The sequence below is a fragment of the Heterodontus francisci genome, chromosome 28, assembly GCF_036365525.1.
Source record: "Heterodontus francisci isolate sHetFra1 chromosome 28, sHetFra1.hap1, whole genome shotgun sequence".
NCBI classification, from domain to species: Eukaryota; Metazoa; Chordata; class Chondrichthyes; order Heterodontiformes; family Heterodontidae; genus Heterodontus; species Heterodontus francisci.
In genome coordinates, this window is record NC_090398.1 from 6,556,971 (window position 1) to 6,583,603 (window position 26,633).

Genomic DNA, 26,633 nt, shown 5'->3' on the forward strand with positions numbered 1-26,633 from the left:
AGGACACCCTCTCCGGAAGTTAAAGGGGCGGGAGACCCTCTCCAGCACAGTTAAAGGGACAGGACACCTGCTGCTGCACAGTTAAAGGAACAGAGCACCCACCTCAGTACAGTTAAAGGGGCAGGGCACCCTCAGCACAGTTAAAGGGACATGATACCCTCTCCAGCACAATTAAAGGGACAGGACACCCTCCTCAGCACAGCTAAAAGGGGCAGCACACCCACTCCGGCACACTTAAAGGGACAGGACACTCTGAAAAACCCAAGGATTATCGGGACAGGACACCATCCTGAGCACAGTTCAAGGGAAAGGACACATTCTCCGGCACACTTAAAGGGACAGGAAACCCTCTCCAGCACAGATAAAGGGACCGGGCACCCCCTTCAGCACAGTTAAAGGGACAGGACACCTCCTCAGCACTGTTAAAGGGACAGTGCACCCGCTACAGCACAGTTAAAGGGACAGGGCACCGTCTCTGGCACAGTTAAAGGGGCACGACACCCTCTCCAGCACAGTTAAAGGGACAGGGCACAATGTTCAGCTCAGTTAAAGAGACAGGGTATCCTCCTTAGCACAGTTAAATGGTCAGGACACCTACTCAGCAGTTAAAGAGACAGGACAGCCCCCACCCCTCCACCCTCGGCACAGCTAAAAGGGACATCACAACCTCTCCAGCACAGTTAAAGGGACGGGCCACCCTCTGCAGCACAGTTCAAGGGACGGGACACCCTCTCCGGCATAGTTAAAGGGACATGGCACCCTCTCCAGCACTGTTAAAGGGACATGGCACCCTCTCCAGCACAGTTAAAGGGACATGGCACCCTCTCCAGCAAAGTTGTAATGACAGGGCATAATCCCCAGCACAATCAAAAGGACAGGCACCCTCACAGCACAGTTAAAGGGACAGGGCACCCTCCTCAGCACGGTTAAAGGGACAGGACACCCTCCCCAGCACAGTTAAAGGGACATTAAAATGACACACTCTCGCCCGTTACCTGGGTGCACTCATCGCCATCCCCTTTTCTTCCTCCGTGCTCGTCCCACTGTGAATCCATCGTTCCCTCGGTCTGTCTGCTGACTGTCTCTCCATCCTTGCCCTCGACCTCTTGGTGTCTCACGGGGATCTGATCGCCTCCATCCCCCACCTCCGGCTGCTCCACTGCAGGGGATCCATCGCCCTGCTTACTCCCAGGCACTGCCGCCTCTCCTGAGGGCATGGGTCCCCTGTCTGTGACCCCGGCCTGGCCATAGTCGGACTCTGACCCGGCTCCCGTGCTGTCTGGCAGCTCTCCGTCCTCCTGAGGCTTGCAGTGAGGCTGCCCGTCTCCGGGACCCTCCGTCTCCTCGTCCTGTGGACAGACACTGATGGGGAGAGACAGGTCGATTTGCTCAGTCTGTGCCTCCCTGGCTCTCTGCAGTGCTCCAGGAGTCGACCACTCAAAGGACTCAGAGAGGCCCCAGTCCGATGATCTGGAGACGTCTGATTCACGGCAGGACGGCTCCTCACTCTCGGTCGCCAGACGCTCCTCATCTGCTAAGTGCTTGGCCGCCAGATGATCCTCAGTCACCAGACTCTCGTCTGCTAGATACTCAACCTCCAGACGCTCAGCCTCCAGGCGCTCCTTGTCTGCTAGACGCTCAGTCGCTAGGCGCTCAGCCTCCAGACGTTCCTCGTCTGCTAGACGCTCAGCCTCCAGACGTTCCTCGTCTGCTAGACGCTCGGTCGCTAGGCGCTCAGCCTCCAGACGTTCCTCGTCTGCTAGACGCTCAGCCTCCAGGCGCTCCTCGTCTGCTAGACGCTCAGCCTCCAGGCGCTCCTCGTCTGCTAGACGCTCAGCCTCCAGACGCTCAGCCTCCAGGCGCTCCTCGTCTGCTAGACGCTCGGTCGCTAGGCGCTCAGCCTCCAGACGTTCCTCGTCTGCTAGACGCTCAGCCTCCAGACGTTCCTCGTCTGCTAGACGCTCGGCCACTAGACGCTCAGCCTCCAGACGCTCCTGGGCCGCCAGACGCTCCTGGGCCGCCAGAAGCTCCTCGTCTGCTAGACGCTCAGCCTCCAGACGCTCCTGGGCCGCCAGACGCTCCTCGTCTGCTCGACGCTCAGCCTCCAGACGCTCCTGGGCTGCCAGACGCTCAGCCTCCAGACGCTCCTGGGCTGCCAGATGCTCAGCCTCCAGACGCTCCTGGGCCGCCAGACGCTCCTCGTCTGCTCGACGCTCAGCCTCCAGACGCTCCTGGGCTGCCAGACGCTCAGCCTCCAGACGCTCCTGGGCCGCCAGACGCTCTGCGTCTGCTAGACGCTCAGCCTCCAGATGCTCCTGGGCCTCCAGACGCTCCACGTCTGCTAGACGCTCAGCCTCCAGACGCTCCTGGGCCGCCAGACGCTTAGCCTCCAGATGCTCCTGGGCGGCCAGACGCTCAGTCTCCAGATGCTCCTGGGCGGCCAGACGCTCAGTCTCCAGATGCTCCTGGGGCACCAGACGCTCAGTCTCCAGATGCTCCTTGTCTGCCAGACGCTTGGCTGCCAGACACTGGGCCTCCTTCACGCCGTCTCGTACCCGGGCTTGCTCCTCGTCTGCTAGATGCTCATCTGCTAGACGTTCAGACTCCAGACACTCCTCGGCTGCCAGATGCTCGGCTGCCAGACGCTGGGCCTCCTCCTCTCCCTCCCGCACTCGAGCTCTCTCCACCAGTGCCCACAGCCTTGGGCTCAGGTCAGCAGTGGGTGGGGGTGAGGACTGGGGGTAACCCGGGGGTGAAGAGGGAGGGACAGGTGGAATCGGCCGGGTGGGGTCATCTTCCATCACTTCGGACTCTGTGCGGGGCGATACCAGGGGCAGAAGCAGCCCGAATCCCTGCCCATCTCCCACTGACCCGCTCTCTCCGACCTCCTTCACTGCTCGGCCTCCATCTCCGACCCCTGACCCCACCGACCTCATTTCTCTGACCTCTGACTTCACGGATGCTTTCTCTCTGATCTCACGTTCTGACTCTCTCCCTCCGACCTCCGACCCCATCACACCGACCCCCATCTCCGCTGACCCTTTCCCTTCGGGCCTGGACACCACTGACACTCTGTCTCCAACCTCTAACCCCGCAGGCTCTTTCTCCCCAAACCCTGACCCCACTGACCCTCCCTCTCTGACCCCTAACTCTGCTGATTCTCTCTCTCCGACCTCAGAGCCCAATGACCCTCTCCCTCCGACTTCTGACACTCCCTCTCCAATCCCTAACTCCACTGACCCACTCTCTCCAGCCCCTGACCCTGCTGAGTTTCTCGCTCCGATCCCTGACCCTGCTGACCCTCTCTCTGCGACCCTTAACTCCGTTGTCCCTCTCTCTCCGACCCCCAACTCCGTTGTCCCTCTCTCTCCTACCCCTGACTCCATTGTCCCTCTCTCCCCGACCCCCAACTCCGTTGTCCCTCTCTCTCCGACCCCTGACTCCGTTGTCCCTCTCTCTCTGACCCCTGACTCTATTGTCCCTCTCTCTCCGACCCCCAACTCCGTTGTCCCTCTCTCTCCTACCCCTGACTCCATTGTCCCTCTCTCCCCGACCCCCAACTCCGTTGTCCCTCTCTCTCCGACCCCTGACTCCGTTGTCCCTCTCTCTCTGACCCCTGACTCTATTGTCCCTCTCTCTCCGACCCCTGACTCCGTTGTCCCTCTCTCTCCGACCCCTGACTTTGCTGTCCCCACCTCTCCGACCCCTGACCCTGCTGTCCCCCTCTCTCTTTCCTGTTCCTCACTGCGCCCTGGCTGGGGGCGGGGGATTGGGGTTGAGTTTGCTGCAGTCTGAACAGACTCGACTTCCTTGCTCCGCAGGTCCTGCAGAGAGACAGGGGGCAGTTAGTGACCGGACAACACGCACCTGCCCCTCCCAAAACCATGTCACAGACTCCCTCCCCCTCCGCTTCCCCCCCTCTCCTCTCCCTCTCTCCTGACCCCCTCTCTCCCCGACCCTCATTCACCGAACCCCCCCCCCATCCCTTCTCAACCCCTTGATCCCCACCCCCATCTATCCCATCCCCCTCTCTGCCCACCCCCCCCCCCCCACCACTCACCTGGATCGGGGGTTCCACAATGATCTGTTCATCTTCAACAGCAGACGGACTGTGAATGTGTGTGAGAGAAAGAGAGAGAGAGAAAATTCAGGATGTAATCAACATTTGTCTCCACAATTCCCTCCCTTACAGAGAAAGCCGACGATCTCCCCCTGGAGGGAATCACTGGGCACTCACTGGGATATTAGATACTGGTAGGAATCACAGTGCGGTCTGCTGCTCTCTGTCTATAACCCCTGTTTTATTTTCAAAATATTGCAGATCTTCCCTCCAGCAACTGACCGCAGCACTGTCGGCTGAGGTGCATTGCTGCACTCAGCACTCAGTTGTCACAATTAGGCAGCAGCCAACCCTGCTTTTTTTTGTACCTGTCCTGGGAGTGTTTGATGGGGACAGTGTAGAGGGAGCTTTACTCTGTATCTAATCCCCGTACTGTACCTGTCCTGGGGAGTGTTTGATGGGGACAGTGTAGAGGGAGCTTTACTCTGTATCTAACCCCCGTACTGTACCTGTCCTGGGAGTGTTTGATGGGACAGTGTAGAGGGAGCTTTACTCTGTATCTAATCCCCGTACTGTACCTGTCCTGGGAGTGTTTGATGGGGACAGTGTAGAGGGAGCTTTACTCTGTATCTAACCCCGTACTGTACCTGTCCTGGGAGTGTTTGATGGGGACAGTGTAGAGGGAGCTTTACTCTGTATCTAACCCCGTACTGTACCTGTCCTGGGAGTGTTTGATGGGACAGTGTAGAGGGAGTTTTACTCTGTATCTAACCTTGTGCTGTCAATCTCACTCACCCATTAGCAGGGAAGTCGTGCGCCCGCCATGTTTGTGATCCTGCTGCAGGTTCTTGCTCGGTCGCCAGGTTAGGTGTCTCCTCCGGCCTGCGTTTGGCCCCTGCCTCGCGGGTGGGCAGTTCTGCTGGGGACCACTGCGCAGAGACAGAGGCCTGATTCTCCTTACCCTCGCTCATTGGGCCACCGCTGGGCTCCCGGTTGAAGAATGCGAACGAGGTGGAGCCGAACCGCGGGGAGGCCTCGCTGTCGGAGAGCTGCCTGCTCCACCTCCTCCCTCCTCCGCCCACGTCCCCCTCCCGCCGCGGCTCCTCCATCTTGGCCAGGATCTCCTCCACTGTGGTGCCGGGGAAGCGTTTGACGGGCGCGCGCACCGAGACGGGCCTCACCCGGAACACCGGCTTGGCCGACGGCTGCTTGGCCGCGGGAGGCGGCGGCGCCCGCTGCTCAGCTGTGGGAGGCGGCGGCGCCCGCTGCTCGGCCGCGGGAGGCGGCAGGCTCCTCATGGCCTCCGCCAGCAGCTCCAGCAAGGGGGGAGCGGAGGGGCTGGGGAGCTGGGGGTCTGAGGTGGCCGGGGGCTGCGGGGAGGTGGGCGAGGTACAGGGCGAGGAGGAGGAAGACGGCCGTCGGATGGGCTGGTGCGGCCGGGCTCCTGCTGCCCCGTAGGGCCTGGGCCCGGCCAACGAGTTCACCTTGTGTAGCGAGGGCAATTCGGCCAGGGGAGGCTTTGCGGCAGTCGGCTTAGGCGGGACGGTGGGCTTGGGTTTGACTGGAGGCTTGTTAGCACCTTGATGGCAAGGGGAGAAAGAGAGAGAGAGTCAGAATTAACACCCCATTCCAAAGCCCCAACCCCCTCCCCCTCGACCTACAACACACTCACCAGGGCTCAGGGTTGTTCTATTATCCGAATCTAACAGCGGAGCCAGGGGCCGCCTGTCGCCAATGGCCTCAGACAGGGGAAGGGAAGTCAGGGCTGATACCTCCATCTCCGCCATGATCCACAATGCTCCTAAACTCCGTCAGATCCCGGACACCAATCTCATCCTGCGGAAACAACACAGCAGGATTCATACTGGGCACCGGACAACTCCTCACAGCCCTGCAGCGGCTGGGAAATCCTCGACATCCATCCCAGAGGGGAGATATGGCCTCGCGTTAATGTCTCATCACAAAAGATGGCACCTCAAACAGGGCAGCACTCCCTCAGCACTGACCCTCCGACAGTGCAGCACTCCCTCAGCACTGACCCTCCGACAGTGCAGCACTCCCTCAGTACTGACCCTCCGACAGTGCAGCACTCCCTTAGCACTGACCCTCCGACAGGGCAGCACTCCCTCAGTACTGACCCTCCGACAGTGCAGCACTCCCTCAGGACTGACCCTCCGACAGTGTAGCACTCCCTCAGTACTGACCCGATAGACAGTGCAGCACTCCCTCAGTAATGAGCCTCCGACAGTGCAGCAATCCATCAGTACTGACCCTCCGAGAGTGCAGCACTCCCTCAGTACTGACCCTCCGACAGTGCAGCACTCCGTCAGTACTGACCCTCCGACAGTGCAGCACTCCCTCAGCACTGACCCTCCGACAGGGCAGCACTCCCTCAGTACTGACCCTCCGACAGTGCAGCACTCCCTCAGTACTGACCCTCCGACAGTGCAGCACTCCGTCAGTACTGACCCTCCGACAGTGCAGCACTCCCTCAGCACTGACCCTCCGACAGTGCAGCACTCCCTCAGCACTGACCCGATAGACAGTGCAGCACTCCCTCAGTAATGAGCCTCCGACAGTGCAGCACTCCCTCAGTACTGACCCTCCGACAGTGCAGCACTCCCTCAGTACTGACCCACCGACAGTGCATCACTCCCTCAGTACTGACCCTCCGACAGTGCAGCACTCCCTCAGTACTGACCCTCCGACAGTGCAGCACTCCCTCAGTACTGACCCACCGACAGTGCATCACTCCCTCAGTACTGACCCTCCGACAATGCAGCACTCCCTCAGTACTGACCCTCTGACAGTGCAGCACTCTCTCAGTACTGACCCTCCGACAATGCAGCACTCTCTCAGTACTGAACCTCCGACAGTGCAGCACTCTCTCAGTACTGACCCTCCGACAGTGTAGCACTCCCTCAGTACTGACCCTCCGACAGTGCAGCACTCCCTCAGTACTGAATCTCCCACAGTGCAGCACTCCCTCAGTACTGACCCTCCGACAGTGCAGCACTCCCTCAGTACTGACCCTCAGAAAGCGCAGGACTCCTTCAGTACTGACCCTCCGACAATGCAGCACTCACTCAGTACTGAACCACCGACAGTGCAGCACTCCCTCAGTACTGAACCTCCCACAGTGCAGCACTCCTTCAGTATTGACCATCCGACAGTGCAGCACTCTCTAAGTACTGACCCTCCGACAGTGCAGCACTCCCTCAGTACTGAAGCTCCCACAGTGCAGCACTCCCTCAGTACTGACCCTCCGACAGTGCAGCACTCCCTCAGTACTGACCCTCAGAAAGCGCAGGACACCTTCAGTACTGACCCTCCGACAATGCAGCACTCACTCAGTACTGAACCACCGACAGTGCAGCACTCACTCAGTACTGAACCTCCCACAGTGCAGCACTCACTCAGTATTGACCCTCTGACAGTGCAGCACTCCTTCAGTACTGACCCTCCGACAGTGCAGCACTCCCTCAGTACTGACCCTCCGACAGTGCTGCACTCTCTCAGTACTGACCCTCCGACAGTGAAGCACTCCCTCAGTACTGACCCTCAGAAAGCGCAGGACTCCTTCAGTACTGACCCTCCCACAGTGCAGCACTCCCTCAGTACTGACCCTCCGACAATGCAGCACTCCCTCAGTACTGACCCTCCGACAGTGCAGCACTCCCTCAGTACTGACCATCCGACAGCGCAGCACTCCCTCAGTACTGACCATCCGACAGTGCAGCACTCCCTCAGTACTGACCCTCCGACAGTGCAGCACTCCCTCAGTACTGACCCTCCGACAGTGCAGCACTCCCTCAGTACTGACCATCCGACAGCGCAGCACTCCCTCAGTACTGACCCTCCGACAGTGCAGCACTCCCTCAGTACTGACCCTCCGACAGTGCAGCACTCCCTCAGTACTGACCATCCGACAGCGCAGCACTCCCTCAGTACTGACCCTCCGACAGTGCTGCACTCCCTCAGTACTGACCCTCCGACAGTGCATCACTCCCTCAGTACTGACCCTCCGACAGTGCAGCACTCCCTCAGTACTGACCCTCCGACAATGCAGCACTCTCTCAGTACTGAACCTCCGACAGTGCAGCACTCTCTCAGTACTGAACCTCCGACAGTGCAGCACTCCCTCAGTACTGACCATCCGACAGTGCAGCACTCCCTCAGTACTGACACTCCGACAGTGCAGCACTCCCTCAGTACTGACACTCCGACAGTGCAGCACTCTCTCAGTACTGACCATCCGACAGTGCAGCACTCCCTCAGTACTGACCATCCGACAGTGCAGCACTCCCTCAGTACTGACACTCCGACAATGCAGCACTCCCTCAGTACTGACCCTAGAGACAGTGCATCACTCCCTCAGTACTGACACTCCGACAGTGCAGCACTTCCTCAGTACTGACCCTCCAACAGTGCAGCACTTCCTCAGTACTGACCCACCGACAGTGCAGGACTCCCTCATTCCTGACCCACCGACAGTGCAGGACTCCCTCAGTACTGAACCACCGACAGTGCAGCACTTCCTCAGTACTGAACCTCCCACAGTGCAGCACTCCTTCAGTATTGACCCTCTGACAGTGCAGCACTCCTTCAGTACTGACCCTCCGACAGTGCAGCACTCCCTCAGTACTGACCCTCCGACAGTGCAGCACTCCCTCAGTACTGACCCTCCGACAGTGTAGCACTCCCTCAGTACTGACCCTCCGACAATGCAGCACTCTCTCAGTACTGACCCTCCGACAGTGCAGCACTCCCTCAGTACTGACCCTCCGACAATGCAGCACTCACTCAGTACTGAATCTCCCACAGTGCAGCACTCCCTCAGTGCTGACCCTCCGACAGTGCAGCACTCCCTCAGTACTGAAGCTCCCACAGTGCAGCACTCCCTCAGTACTGACCCTCCGACAGTGCAGCACTCCCTCAGTACTGACCCTCAGAAAGCGCAGGACACCTTCAGTACTGACCCTCCGACAATGCAGCACTCACTCAGTACTGAACCACCGACAGTGCAGCACTCACTCAGTACTGAACCTCCCACAGTGCAGCACTCCTTCAGTATTGACCCTCTGACAGTGCAGCACTCCTTCAGTACTGACCCTCCGACAGTGCAGCACTCCCTCAGTACTGACCCTCCGACAGTGCAGCACTCCCTCAGTACTGACCCTCCGACAGTGTAGCACTCCCTCAGTACTGACCCTCCGACAATGCAGCACTCTCTCAGTACTGACCCTCCGACAGTGCAGCACTCCCTCAGTACTGACCCTCCGACAATGCAGCACTCACTCAGTACTGAATCTCCCACAGTGCAGCACTCCCTCAGTGCTGACCCTCCGACAGTGCAGCACTCCCTCAGTACTGAAGCTCCCACAGTGCAGCACTCCCTCAGTACTGACCCTCCGACAGTGCAGCACTCCCTCAGTACTGACCCTCAGAAAGCGCAGGACACCTTCAGTACTGACCCTCCGACAATGCAGCACTCACTCAGTACTGAACCACCGACAGTGCAGCACTCACTCAGTACTGAACCTCCCACAGTGCAGCACTCCTTCAGTATTGACCCTCTGACAGTGCAGCACTCCTTCAGTACTGACCCTCCGACAGTGCAGCACTCCCTCAGTACTGACCCTCCGACAGTGCTGCACTCTCTCAGTACTGACCCTCCGACAGTGAAGCACTCCCTCAGTACTGACCCTCAGAAAGCGCAGGACTCCTTCAGTACTGACCCTCCCACAGTGCAGCACTCCCTCAGTACTGACCCTCCGACAATGCAGCACTCCCTCAGTACTGACCCTCCGACAGTGCAGCACTCCCTCAGTACTGACCATCCGACAGCGCAGCACTCCCTCAGTACTGACCATCCGACAGTGCAGCACTCCCTCAGTACTGACCCTCCGACAGTGCAGCACTCCCTCAGTACTGACCCTCCGACAGTGCAGCACTCCCTCAGTACTGACCATCCGACAGCGCAGCACTCCCTCAGTACTGACCCTCCGACAGTGCTGCACTCCCTCAGTACTGACCCTCCGACAGTGCATCACTCCCTCAGTACTGACCCTCCGACAGTGCAGCACTTCCTCAGTACTGACCCTCCGACAATGCAGCACTCTCTCAGTACTGAACCTCCGACAGTGCAGCACTCTCTCAGTACTGAACCTCCGACAGTGCAGCACTCCCTCAGTACTGACCATCCGACAGTGCAGCACTCCCTCAGTACTGACACTCCGACAGTGCAGCACTCCCTCAGTACTGACACTCCGACAGTGCAGCACTCTCTCAGTACTGACCATCCGACAGTGCAGCACTCCCTCAGTACTGACCATCCGACAGTGCAGCACTCCCTCAGTACTGACACTCCGACAATGCAGCACTCCCTCAGTACTGACCCTAGAGACAGTGCATCACTCCCTCAGTACTGACACTCCGACAGTGCAGCACTTCCTCAGTACTGACCCTCCAACAGTGCAGCACTTCCTCAGTACTGACCCACCGACAGTGCAGGACTCCCTCAGTACTGACCCACCGACAGTGCATCACTCCCTCAGTACTGACCCTCCGACAGTGCAGCACTCCCTCAGTACTGACCCTCCGACAGTGTAGCACTCCCTCAGTACTGACCCTCCGACAATGCAGCACTCTCTCAGTACTGACCCTCCGACAGTGCAGCACTCCCTCAGTACTGACCCTCCGACAATGCAGCACTCACTCAGTACTGAATCTCCCACAGTGCAGCACTCCCTCAGTACTGACCCTCCGACAGTGCAGCACTCCCTCAGTACTGAAGCTCCCACAGTGCAGCACTCCCTCAGTACTGACCCTCCGACAGTGCAGCACTCCCCCAGTCCAGACCCTCCGACAGTGCAGCACTCCCTCAGTACTGACCCTCAGAAATTGCAGGACTCCTTCAGTACTGACCCTCTGACAGTGCAGCACTCCTTCAGTACTGACCCTCTGACAGTGCAGCACTCCCTCAGTACTGACCCACCGACAGTGAAGCACTCCCTCAGTACTGACCCTCTGACAGTGCAGCACTCCCTCAGGACTGACCCTCCGACAGTGCAGCACTCCCTCAGCACAGACGCTCCGACACTGCAGCACTCCTTCAGTACTGACCCTCCCAGTGCAGCACTCCCTCAGTACTGACCTTCAGATAGCGCAGCACTCCCTCAGTACTGACCCTCCGACAGTGCAGCACTCCCTCAGTACTGACCCTCCGACAGTGCAGCACTCCCTCAGTACTGACCCTCCGACAGCGCGGCACTCAATCAGTTCTGAACATCCCACATGCGGCACTCCCTCAGCACTGATCCTACGACAGTGAGGCACTCACTGAGTGCTGACCATCCGAAAGTGCAGCACTGCCTCAGTGATTTCAGTGTGTGTGAGCCCGGGTGTGAAGGAACACTCCTTTAATAGTGATTTCAGTGTGTGTGTGACCCGGGTGTGAAGGAACACTCCCTTAATAGTGATTTCAGTGTGTGTGAGAGCCCGGGTGTGAAGGAACACTCCTTTAATAGTGATTTCAGTGTGTGAGAGAGCCCGGGTGTGAAGGAACACTCCTTGAATAGTGATTTCAGTGTGTGTGAGCCCGGATGTGAAGGAACACTCCTTGAATAGTGATTTCAGTGTGTGTGAGTCTGGGTGTGAAGGAACACTCCTTTAATAGTGATTTCAGTGTGTGTGAGCCCGGGTGTGAAGGAACACTCCTTTAATAGTGATTTCAGTGTGTGTGTGAGCCTGGGTGTGAAGGAACACTCCTTTAATAGTGATTTCAGTGTGTGTGAGATCCCTGGTGTGAAGGAACACTCCTTTAATAGTGATTTCAGTGTGTCTGTGAGCCTGGGTGTGAAGGAACACTCCTTTAATAGTGATTTCAGTGTGTGTGTGAGCCTGGGTGTGAAGGAACACTCCTTTAATAGTGATTTCAGTGTGTGAGAGCCCGGGTGTGAAGGAACACTCCTTTAATAGTGATTTCAGTGTGTGTGAGAGCCTGGGTGTGAAGGAACACTCCTTTAATAGTGATTTCAGTGTCTGTGAAGCCGGGTGTGAAGGAACACTCCTTTAATAGTGATTTCAGTGTGTGTGAGAGCCCGGGTGTGAAGGAACACTCCTTTAATAGTGATTTCAGTGTGCGAGAGCCCGGGTGTGAAGGAACACTCCGTTAATAGTGATTTCAGTGTGTGTGTGAGCCTGGGTGTGAAGGAACACTCCTTTAATCGTGATTTCAGTGTGTGTGAGAGAGCCCGGGTGTGAAGGAACACTCCTTTAATAGTGATTTCACTGTGTGTGAGCCCGGGTGTGAAGGAACACTCCGTTAATAGTGATTTCAGTGTGTGTGTGAGCCTGGGTATGAAGGAACACTCCTTTAATAGTGATTTCAGTGTGTGTGAGAGAGCCCGGGTGTGAAGGAACACTCCTTTAATAGTCATTTCACTGTGTGTGAGCCCGGGTGTGAAGGAACACTCCTTTGATAATGATTTCACTGTGTGTGAGCCTGGGTGTGAAGGAACACTCCTTTAATAGTGATTTCAGTGTGTGAGAGAGAGCCTGGGTGTGAAGGAACACTCCTTTAATAATGATTTCACTGTGTGTGAGCCTGGGTGTGAAGGAACACTCCTTTAATAATGATTTCACTGTGTGTGAGCCTGGGTGTGAAGGAACACTCCTTTAATAATGATTTCACTGTGTGTGAGCCTGGGTGTGAAGGAACACTCCTTTAATAATGATTTCACTGTGTGTGAGCCTGGGTGTGAAGGAACACTCCTTTAATAGTGATTTCAGTGTGTGAGAGAGAGCCTGGGTGTGAAGGAACACTCCGTTAATAGTGATTTCAGTGTGTGTGTGAGCCCGGGTGTGAAGGAACACTCCGTTAATAGTGATTTCAGTGTGTGTGTGAGCCTGGGTGTGAAGGAACACTCCTTTAATAGTGATTTCAGTGTGTGTGAGAGAGCCCGGGTGTGAAGGAACACTCCTTTAATAGTCATTTCACTGTGTGTGAGCCCGGGTGTGAAGGAACACTCCTTTAATAATGATTTCACTGTGTGTGAGCCTGGGTGTGAAGGAACACTCCTTTAATAGTGATTTCAGTGTGTGAGAGAGAGCCTGGGTGTGAAGGAACACTCCGTTAATAGTGATTTCAGTGTGTGTGTGAGCCCGGGTGTGAAGGAACACTCCGTTAATAGTGATTTCAGTGTGTGTGTGAGCCTGGGTGTGAAGGAACACTCCTTTAATAGTGATTTCAGTGTGTGTGAGAGAGCCCGGGTGTGAAGGAACACTCCTTTAATAGTCATTTCACTGTGTGTGAGCCCGGGTGTGAAGGAACACTCCTTTGATAATGATTTCACTGTGTGTGAGCCTGGGTGTGAAGGAACACTCCTTTAATAGTGATTTCAGTGTGTGAGAGAGAGCCTGGGTGTGAAGGAACACTCCTTTAATAGTGATTTCAGTGTGTGTGAGAGAGCCCGGGTGTGAAGGAACACTCCTTTAATAGTCATTTCACTGTGTGTGAGCCCGGGTGTGAAGGAACACTCCTTTAATAGTGATTTCAGTGTGTGTGAGAGAGCCTGGGTGTGAAGGAACACTCCTTTAATAGTGATTTCAGTGTGTGTGAGAGAGCCTGGGTGTGAAGGAACACTCCGTTAATAGTGATTTCAGTGTGAGGAGTGATTATGATATTTACTCACCCAAGAGATAATGATCGGTGATTGATGATCTCTCTCTCTCTGTCTGTCTGTCTCTCTCGCTCTCTCTCTCTCCCTCCTGTTGTTCTTCCTGGCTTTTTAGCTTCGTGAATTCTTCCTGGCGACTGACTGATTTTTCTTTTCTCTGTGGGTGTAAACAAACAGCTGTTTCTCATTTCTGCACTGGCTGTTCATCTGGAATTTTATGTCCCTGATGTCACGGACAGAACCGGCTCATCCTATCACAAGTATTTGGCCGAGAAACACTCACTCGAGTAACTGTTTTAACACCCGACACTGTTCAATCCCCAAGGCTCCAGATGGTCTCAGACCTCCTTACCACCACGGCTTTGCACAAAACTTTGACTAACATCCTACCCGTTATCCCACTGGTGTCATTCGCACCCGCACGGCTTCCACAGTTTAATAACACAGCACAGGGTAAGGCCATTCAGCCCACCCTGTCTTTACTGGCTCTCACGCAGAGCCGTGCCTGCTGTTGCCTGCGCCTTTACCATAGCCCTGCAAAGGTTTCACCCCTCACATATTTATCCAATTCCCATTTTCCCACTACAGCTCCCCGACCCCATCAAAGTTCCACTTTTCGCACTACATCTTGAGCTGAGCTGACAGTTTAGCTGCTGAATAAACAGTGACTCTGTACAGTTACACAGTGAGTGACCCTTACCCTGCTGAATAAACAGTGACTCTGCACAGTTACACAGTGAGTGACCCTTACCCTGCTGAATAAACAGTGACTCTGTACAGTTACACAGTGAGTGACCCTTACCCTGAATAAACAGTGACTCTGCACAGTTGCACAGTGAGTGATCCTCACCCTGAATAAACAGTGACTCTGTACAGTTACACAGTGAGTGATCCTCACCCTGAATAAACAGTGACTCTGTACAGTTACACAGTGAGTGATCCTTACCATGCTGAATAAACAGTGACTCTGCACAGTTACACAGTGAGTGACCCTTACCCTGAATAAACAGTGACTCTGTACAGTTACACAGTGAGCAATCCTTACCCTGAATGAACAGTGACTCTGTACAGTTACACAGTGAGTGACCCTTACTCTGCTGAATAAACAGTGACTCTGTACAGTTACACAGTGAGTGATCCTTACCCTGCTGAATAAACAGTGCCTCTGTACAGTTACACAGTGAGTGATCCTTACCCTGCTGAACAAACAGTGACTCTGTACAGTTACACAGTGAGTGATCCTTACCCTGCTGAATAAACAGTGCCTCTGTACAGTTACACAGTGAGTGATCCTTACCCTGAATAAACAGTGACTCTGTACAGTTATACAGTGAGTGACCCTCACCCTGAATAAACAGTGACTCTGTACAGTTATACAGTGAGCGATCCTCACCCTGAATAAACAGTGACTCTGTACAGTTACACAGTGAGCGATCCTCACCCTGAATAAACAGTGTCTCTGTACAGTTACACAGTGAGCAATCCTTACCCTGAATAAACAGTGACTCTGTACAGTTACACAGTGAGTGATCCTTCCCCTGCTGAACAAACAGTGTCTCTGTACAGTTACACAGTGAGCAATCCATATCCTGAATAAACAGTGACTCTGTACAGTTATACAGTGAGTGATCCTCACCCTGAATAAACAGTGACTCTGTACAGTTACACAGTGAGTGATCCTCACCCTGAATAAACAGTGACTCTGTACAGTTACACAGTGAGTGATCCTCACCCTGAATAAACAGTGACTCTGTACAGTTACACAGTGAGCGATCCTCACCCTGAATAAACAGTGACTCTGTACAGTTACACAGTGAGTGATCCTCACCCTGAATAAACAGTGACTCTGTACAGTTACACAGTGAGTGACCCTCACCCTGAATAAACAGTGACTCTGTACAGTTACACAGTGAGCAATCCATATCCTGAATAAACAGTGACTCTGTACAGTTATACAGTGAGTGATCCTCACCCTGAATAAACAGTGACTCTGTACAGTTACACAGTGAGTGATCCTTACCCTGAATAAACAGTGTCTCTGTACAGTTACACAGTGAGTGATCCTCACCCTGAATAAACAGTGACTCTGTACAGTTACACAGTGAGTGATCCTCACCCTGAATAAACAGTGACTCTGTACAGTTACACAGTGAGTGATCCTTAGCCTGCTGAATAAACAGTGACTCTGTACAGTTACACAGTGAGTGACCCTTACCCTGCTGAATAAACAGTGACTCTGTACAGTTCCACAGTGAGTGATCCTCACCCTGAATAAACAGTGACTCTGTACAGTTGCACAGTGAGTGATCCTTACACTGAATAAACAGTGACTCTGTACAGTTACACAGTGAGTGATCCTTACACTGAATAAACAGTGACTCTGTACAGTTATACAGTGAGTGACCCTTACCCTGCTGAATAAACAGTGACTCTGTACAGTTACACAGTGAGTGACCCTTACCCTGCTGAATAAACAGTGACTCTGTACAGTTACACAGTGAGTGACCCTTACCCTGCTGAATAAACAGTGACTCTGTACAGTTACACAGTGAGTGATCCTTACCCTGAATAAACAGTGACTCTGTACAGTTATACAGTGAGTGACCCTTACCCTGCTGAATAAACAGTGACTCTGTACAGTTACACAGTGAGTGACCCTTACCCTGCTGAATAAACAGTGACTCTGTACAGTTACACAGTGAGTGATCCTCACCCTGCTGAATAAACAGTGACTCTGTACAGTTACACAGTGAGTGATCCTTACCCTGAATAAACAGCGACTCTGTACAGTTACACAGTGAGTGATCCTCACCCTGAATAAACAGTGTCTCTGTACAGTTACACAGTGAGTGATCCTTACACTGAATAAACAGTGTCTCTGTACAGTTACACAGTGAGTGACCCTTACCCTGAATAAACAGTGACTCTGTACAGTTACACAGTGAGTGATCCTCACCCTGAATAAACAGTGTCTCTGTACAGTTACACAGTGAGTGATCCTTACACTGAATAAACAGTGACTCTGTACAGTTACACAGTGAGTGATCCTCACCCTGAATAAACAGTGTCTCTGTACAGTTACACAGTGAGTGATCCTCACCCTGAATAAACAGTGACTCTGTACAGTTACACAGTGAGTGATCCTCACCCTGCTGAATAAACAGTGACTCTGTACAGTTACACAGTGAGTGACCATTATCCTGCTGAATAAACAGTGACTCTGTACAGTTACACAGTGAGTGATCCTTACACTGAATAAACAGTGTCTCTGTACAGTTACACAGTGAGTGACCCTTACCCTGAATAAACAGTGACTCTGTACAGTTACACAGTGAGTGATCCTCACCCTGAATAAACAGTGAGTCTGTACAGTTACACAGTGAGTGATCCTCACCCTGAATAAACAGTGACTCTGTACAGTTACACGGTGAGTGATCCTCACCCTGAATAAACAGTGACTCTGTACAGATACAGTGAGTGATCCTCACTCTGAATAAACAGTGACTCTGTACAGTTACAGTGAGTGATCCTCACCCTGAATAAACAGTGACTCTGTACAGTTACACGGTGAGTGATCCTCACCCTGAATAAACAGTGACTCTGTACAGATACAGTGAGTGATCCTCACTCTGAATAAACAGTGTCTCTGTTCAGTTACTCAGTGAGTGATCCTCACCTTGAATAAACAGTGTCTCTGTACAGTTACACAGTGAGTGATCCTCACCCTGAATAAACAGTGACTCTGTACAGTTACACAGTGAGTGATACTCACCCTGAATAAACAGTGACTCTGTACAGTTACACAGTGAGTGATCCTTCCCCTGACAGAGACAGAGAGACACACAGAAAGGGAGAAATGGAGCAAGAGCGAGAGACACATAAACACAGAGACTGAGAGACACAGACTGAGAGACAGAGAGGGACGGGGAGAGCGAGAGGGAGGGAAAGACGGGAGAGAGAGAGACACAGAGTGAGAGAGAGATGGAGTGAGAGAGAGATGGAGACTTGGACTGTGAGAAAGAGAGTGGGTGGATGCTCAGACGTGTGTGGGCCTGGGTTTGGAAGGAGTGAAGTAAAGTGTTTACACAGGCAGGCAGCCAAGTCTCCATGCCATCTCGTTCTCAGTGACTGGCTGTCGGAAATGCTCTCATATTTACAGTTTACACTCTGTCCTTTGTTTAATTAAAAGAGAAATCTTCTCATGGTACAAAGCATGTCCATCAGAGGAAGGTAGAGGGAGCTTTACTCTGTATCTAACCCCCGTACTGTACCTGTCCTGGGAGTGTTTGATGGGGACAGTGTAGAGGGAGCTTTACTCTGTATCTAACCCCGTACTGTACCTGTCCTGGGAGTGTTTGATGGGGACAGTGTAGAGGGAGCTTTACTCTGCATCTAACCCCATACTGTACCTGTCCTGGGAGTGTTTGATGGGGACAGTGTGGAGGGAGCTTTACTCTGTATCTAACCCCGTACTGTACCTGTCCTGGGAGTGTTTGATGGGGACAGTGTGGAGGGAGCTTTACTCTGTATCTAACCCCGTTTTTTTTTCTCGTTTTTTTGTCTATAAGGTGGCCTTTATACCCCAGGCCCCTTTTATATTTTTCATGTCGAGTCGGCCTTTATTCCTCAGGCCCCCTTTATAAACATACTTATATTTTTAAAATAACTTCATTAAAACCAGAAATAAACAAAAAACTCAAATTAAAATGCCATTCTCAGCGTCGACAATGCACTCCAGTCCCTGCGGTGCCCACCGGTCGCGGAAGGCCTCAAGCGTACCGGCCGACACCGCATGCTCCTTCTCCAGGGACACCTGGGCGCAAACGTAACTGCGGAAGAGGGGCAGGCAATCGGGGAGGACGGACCCCCCCGACGGCCCGCAGCCTGGACCTGTGAATTGCCACCTTGGCCAGGCCCAGGAGCAGACCGACGAGGAGATCCTCCTCCCGGCCCACGCCCCTCCGCACCGGGTGCCCAAAGATCAGGAGCGTGGGACTGAAGTGCAGCCAGAATTTGAGGAGCAGCCCCTTCAAATACTCAAAGAGGGGCTGCAACCTCGCACACTCCGTATAAATGTGGAACACGGACTCGTCCAGGCCGCAGAAAGTACAGGCGGCCTGGGAGTCCGTGAACCTACTTAAAAGCCTATTGCACGGGACTGCCCTGTGCAACACCCTCCACCACAGGTCTATACCTGTCCTGGGAGTGTTTGACGAGGACAGTGTAGAGGGAGCTTTAAGAGAGAAAAGATGGATTTTGTCTGGTGACGAGCTCTGAAACTTCTCACTGAGGACAGATTCTCCCACTTGGCAGTGGTGACTAATCAAACTGGTTCAACTTGTATTTCTGTTCATTCTCAGTGCCTGATGATTCCCATAGTCAAAAAGGTGACGTTCCCAGAACCCCTGGTGTCAGGTTCCATTCTCACTCACTCTGTTACTCACTCCCAGGTATCTCGTTTATTTATTCATTCATGCGATGTGGGCATCACCGGCCAGGTCAGCATTTATTGTCCATCCCTAATTGCCCTTGAGCAGGTGGTGGTGAGCTGCCTTCTTGAACCGCTGCAGTCCATGTGGGGTAGGTACACCCACTGTGCTGTTAGGAAGGGAGTTCCAGGATTTTGACCCAGCCACAGGAAAGGAACGGCGATATAGTTCCAAGTCAGGATGGTGTGTGACTTGGAGGGGAACTTGCAGATGGTGGTGTTCCCATGCATTTGCTGCCCTTGTCCTTCTAGTTGGTAGAGGTCGTGGGTTTGGAAGGTGCTGTCTGAGCAGCCTTGGTGCATTGCTGCAGTGCATCTTGTAGATGGTACACACTGCTGCCACTGTGCGTCGGTGGTGGAGGGAGTGAATGTTTGTAGATGGGGTGCTAATCAAGTGGGCTGCTTTGTCCTGGATGGTGTCGAGCTTCTTGAGTGTTGTTGCAGCTGCACCCATCTAGGCAAGTGGAGAGTATTCCATCACACTCCTGACTTGTACCTTGTAGATGGTGGACAGGCTTTGGGGAGTCAGGAGGTGAGTTACTCGCCGCAGGATTCCTAGCCTCTGACCTGCTCTTGTAGCCATGGTATTTATATGGCTACTCCAGTTCAGTTTCTGGTCAATGGTAACCCCTAGGATGTTGATAGTGGGGAATTCAGCGATGGTAATGTCGTTGAATGTCAAGGGGAGATGGTTAGATTCTCTCTTGTTGGAGATGGTCATTGCCTGGCACTTGTGTGGCGCGAATGTTACTTGCCACTTATCAGCCCAAGCCTGGATATTGTCCAGGTCTTGCTGCATTTCTACACAGACTGCTTCAGTATCTGAGGAGTCACGAATGGTGCTGAACATTGTGCAATCATCAGCGAACATCCCCACTTCTGACCTTATGACTGAAGGAAGGTCATTGATGAAGCAGCTGAAGATGGTTTGGCCGAGGACACTACCCTGAGGAACTCCTGCAGTGATGTCCTGGAGCTCAGATGATTGACCTCCAACAACCACAGCCATCTTCCTTTGCACTAGGTATGACTCCAACCAGTGGAGGGTTTTCCCCCTGATTCCCATTGACCTCAGTTTTGCTCGGGCTCCTTGATGCCATACTCGGTCAAATGCTGCCTTGATGTCAAGGGCAGTCACTCTCACCTCACGAGTTCAGCTCATGTTTGAACCAAGGCTGTAATGAGGTCAGGAGCTGAGTGGCCCTGGCGGAACCCAAACTGAGCGTCACTGAGCAGGTGATTGCTAAGCAAGTGCCACTTGATGGCACTGTGCTGCGGCTGATGGCCCACAGCGCCTCATGGATGCCCAGTTTTGCATTGCTAGATCTGTTCGAAATCTGTCCCATTTAGCACGGTGATAGTGCCACACAACACGATGGAGGGTATCCTCAATGTGAATGCGGGACTTCATCTCCACAAGGACTGTGCGGTGGTCACTCCTAACAATACTGTCATGGACAGATGCATCTGCAGCAGGCAGATTGGTGAGGACGAGGTCAAGTATGTTTTTCCCTCGTGTTGGTTCCCCCACCACCTGCCGCAGACCCAGTCTAGCAGCTTTGTCCTTTAGGACTCGGCCAGCTCGGTCAGTAGTGGTGCTACCGAGCCACTCTTGGTGATGGACATTGAAGTCCCCCACCCAGAGTACATTCTGTGCCCTTGCCACCCTCAGTGTTTCCTCCAAGTGGTGTTCAACATGGAGGAGTACTGAGTCATCAGCTGAGGGAGGGTGGTAGGTGGTAATCAGTTGGAGGTTTCCTTGTCCATGTTTGACCGGATGCCCTGAGACTTCATGGGGTCTGGAGTCGATGTTGAGGACTCCCAGGGCAACTCCCTCCCTACTGTATACCACTGTGCCACCACCTCTGCTGGGTCTGTCCTGCCTGTTGGACAGGACGTACCCGGGGATGGTGATGGCAGTGTCTGGGACGTTGTCTGTAAGGTATGATTCCGTGAGTATGACTATGTCAGGCTGTTGCTTGACTAGTCTGTGGGGCAGCTCTCCCAACTTTGGCACAAGCCCCCAGATGTTAGTAAGGAAGACTTTACAGGGTCGACAGGGCTGGGTTTGCCGTTGTCGTTTCCGGTGCCTAGGTCGATGCCGGGTGGTCCGTCCGGTTTCATTCCTTTTTATTGACTTTGTAGCGGTTAGGACCAACTGAGTGTCTTGCTCGGCCATTTCAGAGGGCATGTAAGAGTTAATCACATTGCTGTGGGTCTGGAGTCACATGTCGGCCAGACCAGGTAAGGACAGCAGATTTCCTTCCCTAAAGGACATTAGTGAACCAGATGGGTTTTAACAACAATCGACAATGGTTTCATGGTCATCATTAGACGAGCTTTTAATTCCAGATTTATTAATTAAATTCAAATTTCACCATCTGCCGAGTTGGGATTCGAAACGATGTCCCCAGAGAGAAACCTAGGGTCTCTGGGTTACTAGTTCAGTGTCAATACCACCGCCTCGCCTATATTCTATATATAAACCATCCCCCCCGATCCCCTCGATTAGATTCCAGTCTGCAACTCACTCCGGGTATCTGTTATTCTATATATAAACCCCCCGAACCCCTCGATTAGATTCCAGTCTGTAACTCACTCCCGGGTATCTGTTATTCTATATATAAACCCCCCGAACCCCTCGATTAGATTCCAGTCTGCAACTCACTCCGGGTATCTGTTATTCTATATATAAACCCTCCCCCCCGAACCCCTCGATTAGATTCCAGTCTGCAACTCACTCCGGGTATCTGTTATTCTATATATAAACCCCCCCTAACCCCTCGATTAGATTCCAGTCTGCAACTCACTCCGGGTATCTGTTATTCTATATATAAACCCCCCTAACCCCTCGATTAGATTCCAGTCTGCAACTCACTCCTGGGTATCTGTTATTCTATATATAAACCCCCCGAACCCCTCGATTAGATTCCAGTCTGCAACTCACTCCCGGGTTTCTGTTATTCTGTATATAAACCCTCCCCCCCGAACCCCTCGATTACATTCCAGTCTGCAACTCACTCCCGGGTATCTGTTATTCTATATATAAACCCCTCGAACCCCTCGATTAGATTCCAGTCTGCAACTCACTCCCGGGTATCTGTTATTCTATATATAAACCCCTCTAACCCCTCGATTAGATTCCAGTCTGCAACTCCCTCCCGGGTATCTGTTATTCTATATATAAACCCTCCCCCCTGAACCCCTCGATTAGATTCCAGTCTGCAACTCCCTCCCGGGTATCTGTTATTCTATACATAAACCCTCCACCCCGAACCCCTCGATTGGATTCCAGTCTGCAACTCACTCCCGGGTATCTGTTATTCCATATATAAACCCCCCAAACCCCACGATTAGATTCCAGTCTGTAACTCACACCCGGGTATCTGTTATTCTATATATAAACCCTTCCCCCCGAACCCCTCGATTAGATTCCGGTCTGTAACTCACTCCCGGGTATCTGTTATTCTATATATAAACCCCCCGAACCCCTCGATTAGATTCCAGTCTGTAACTCACTCCCAGGTATCTGTTATTCTATCGATAAACCACCCCGAACCCCTCGATTAGATTCCAGTCTGTAACTCACTCCCGGGTATCTGTTATTCCATATATAAACCCCCCGAACCGATGGATTAGATTCCAGTCTGTAACTCACTCCCGGGTATCTGTTATTCTATATATAAACCCCACCAAACCCCTCGATTAGATTCCAGTCTGTAACTCACTCCCGGGTATCTGTTATTCTATATATAAACACCCCGAACCCCTCGATTAGATTCCAGTCTGTAACTCACTCCCGGGTATCTGTTATTCCATATATAAACCCCCCGAACCGCTCGATTAGATTCCAGTCTGTAACTCACTCCCGGGTATCTGTTATTCTATATATAAACCCCCCCAAACCCCTCGATTAGATTCCAGTCTGTAACTCACTCCGGGTTTCTGTTATTCAATATATAAACCACCCGAACCCCTCGATTAGATTCCAGTCTGTAACTCACTCCCGGGTATCTGTTATTCTATATATAAACCCCCCCAAACCCCTCGATTAGATTCCAGTCTGTAACTCACTCCCGGGTATCTGTTATTCTAATTATAAACCCCCCGAACCCCTCGATTAGATTCCAGTCTGTAACTCACTCCGGGTATCTGTTATTCTATATATAAACCCTCCCCCCCCCGATTAGATTCCAGTCTGTAACTCACTCCCGGGTATCTGTTATTCTATATATAAACCCCCCGAACCCCTCGATTAGATTCCAGTCTGTAACTCACTCCGGGTATCTGTTATTCTATATATAAACCCCCTCGATTAGATTCCAGTCTGTAACTCACTCCTGGGTATCTGTTATTCTATATATAAAAGCTCCCCCCCGAACCCCTCGATTAGATTCCAGTCTGCAACTCACTCCGGGTATCTGTTATTCTCTATATAAACCCTCCCCCCTGAACACCTCGATTAGATTCCAGTCTGTAACTCACTCCCGGGTATCTGTTATTCTATATATAAACACCCCCGAACCCCTCGATTAGATTCCAGTCTGTAACTCACTCCCGGGTATCTGTTATTCTATATATAAACCCCCCCGAACCGCTCGATTAGATTCCAGTCTGTAACTCACTATCGGGTTTCTGTTATTCTATATCTAAACCCCCAAACCCTCGATTAGATTCCAGTCTGAAATAGTGATAATAGTGATTTCAGTGTGTGTGTATGTGTGTGAGAGCCCCTGTGTGAAGGAACACTCCTTTCATAGCGATTTCAGTGTGCGTGAGAGCCCGGGTGTGATGGAACACTCCTTTAATAGTGATTTCAGTGTGTGTGTGAGAGCCCGGGTGTGAAGGAACACTCCTTTAATAGTGATTTCAGTGTGTGTGAGAGCCCGGGTGTGAAGGAACACTCCTTTAATAGTGATTTCAGTGTGTGTGAGAGCCCGGGTGTGAAGGAACACTCCTTTCATAGTGATTTCAGTGTGTGTGAGAGCCCGGGCGTGAAGGAACACTCCTTTTATAGTGATTTCAGTGTGTGAGAGCCCGGGTGTGAAGGAACACTCCTTTAATAGTGATTTCAGTGCGTGTGAGAGCCCGGGTGTGAAGGAACACTCCTTTCATAGTGATTTCAGTGCGTGAGAGAGCCCGGGTGTGAAGGAACACTCCTTTCATAGTGATTTCAGTGACTGAGAGAGCCCGGGTGTGAAGGAACACTCCTTTAATAGTGATTTCAGTGTGTGTGAGCCCGGGTGTGAAGGAACACTCCTTTAATAGTGATTTCAGTGTGTGTGAGCCCGGGTGTGAAGGAACACTCCTGCAATAGTAAGGTAGTGTGGAAGTGTGGAAAGTACAGGATTCAGACTGTATGGTATAAATTCTGCTCCCAGGAGTGAGTCACTCTTATTTGCCTTGGCTCTGTGACAGGTCTGCCTTGCTTGGAGCTCAGGGTGCGGCCGTTTGGGGGAGGGGAGAGAATATGGATGGGCTTCCCATTTTTTCATTCCGTTGGACTGAGGGGTTATGTGCTGGCGAAGAATTGGCATGAGAGTCAGTGAAGAGATGGCAGGAGGTGAAATTTGAGGGCAGTGGGTCAAGCACAGAAAAGCCATGTTGATGTCCTCGGAATACTGTGGAAACCAGTGCCACATATTTGCAAATCCTACAGGTCAAATCCCTTCCCTTTGACTCCCACTGTACACAATCCCAACGGATCAAACTCCTTCCCGTTCACTCCCACTGTACACAATCCCCTTCCCGTTCACTGCCACTGTACACAATCCCATTGGATCAAACCCCTTCCCATTCACTCCCACAGTACACAATCCCAATTGATCAAACCCCTTTCCCATTCGCTCCCACTGTACACAATCCCATTGGATCAAACCCCTTCCCATTCACTCCCACTGTACACAATCCCGATGGATCAAACCCTTTTCCATTCACTCCCACTTTACACAATCCCCTTCCCGTTCACTCCCACTGAACACAATCCCGATGGATCAAACCCCTTTCCGTTCACTCCCACTGGACACAATCCCGATGGATCAAACCCCTTCCCGTTCCCTCCCACTGGACACAATCCACTTCCCCTTCCCTCCCACTGGACACAATCCCCTTCCCTCCCACTGGACACAATCCCTCCGGATCAAACCCCTTCCCCTTCACTCCCACTGTCCACAATCCCCTTCCCGTTCACTCCCACTGTACACAATCCCTACGGATCAAACCCCTTCCCCTTCACTCCTACTGTCCACAATCCCCTTCCCGTTCACTCCCACTGTACACAATCCCTACGGATCAAACCCCTTCCCCTTCACTCCTACTGTCCACAATCCCCTTCCCGTTCACTCCCACTGTACACAATCCCTACGGATCAAACCCCTTCCCCTTCACTCCCACTGTCCACAATCCCCTTGCCATTCACTCCCACTGTACACAATCCCTACGGATCAAACCCCTTCCCCTTCACTCCCACTGTACACAATCCCCTTCCCGTTCACACCCACTGTCCACAATCCCCTTCCCGTTCACACCCACTGTCCACAATCCCCTTCCCGTTCACTCCCACTGTACACAATCCCTACGGATCAAACCCCTTCCCCTTCACACCCACTGTCCACAATCCCCTTCCCGTTCACTCCCACTGTACACAATCCAACGGATCAATCCCCTTCCTGTTCACTCCCACCGTACACAATCCCAATGGATCAAACCCCTTCCCGTTCACTCCCACTGCACACAATCCCAACAGATCAAACCCCTTCCCGTTCACTTCCACTGTACATAATCCCAATGGATCAAACTGCTTCCCGAATTGTTTTACAGCAAATATGAAGTGAGCTGCACTCACTGTCTTAATTAGGCACAGCAAGATCCCACAAAGCTATGCATTAATAATCAGATTTTTTTTGTGTTGTGGATTCAGGGTTAATATCAGCCCTGGCGTCACTGGACAAGATTCCCCTCTCCACCTTGCAATTGGGGCTATGGGATTTCTACCATCCAACTGAGGGCGGTACAGTGGTACCGCAGCCTCACAGCACCAGCGACCCGGGTTCAATTCTGGGTACTGCCTGAGTGGAGTTTGCAAGTTCTCCCTGTGTCTGCGTGGGTTTTCTCCGGGTGCTCCGGTTTCCTCCCACAAGCCAAAAGACTTGCAGGTTGGTAGGTAAATTGGTAATTATAAATTGCCCCTAGTATAGGTAGGTGGTAGTAAAATATAGGGACAGGTGGGGATGTGGTAGGAATATGGGATTAGTGTAGGATGAGTATAAATGGGTGATTGATGGTCAGCACAGACTCGGTGGGCCGAAGGGCCTGTTTCAGTGCTGTATCTCTAAACTAAACTAAACCTCCCTCAGTACCGACCCTCCGAGTCGCTGGGCGCGGGACCCGCACCCCACCGGGAGTC

The 26,633-nt window shown here is 52.6% G+C and overlaps 1 protein-coding gene across 1 annotated transcript in view; it reads right to left on the reverse strand.

Annotated features, from left to right (window-relative positions):
• The window catches only part of LOC137385086 (182 kDa tankyrase-1-binding protein-like), a 109,280-nt gene that overhangs the window by 65,966 nt on the left and 16,681 nt on the right, over positions 1–26,633 (reverse strand). The window contains exons 2-6 of the mRNA XM_068059836.1: positions 13,756–13,897; positions 5,733–5,896; positions 4,856–5,639; positions 4,061–4,109; positions 996–3,824 (exon numbers count right to left, since the gene is read on the reverse strand). Of these exons, the coding sequence (XP_067915937.1) occupies positions 996–3,824; positions 4,061–4,109; positions 4,856–5,639; positions 5,733–5,847 (3,777 nt within the window). The 5' untranslated portion in view covers positions 5,848–5,896; positions 13,756–13,897. The remainder of the gene's footprint in view (positions 1–995; positions 3,825–4,060; positions 4,110–4,855; positions 5,640–5,732; positions 5,897–13,755; positions 13,898–26,633) is intronic.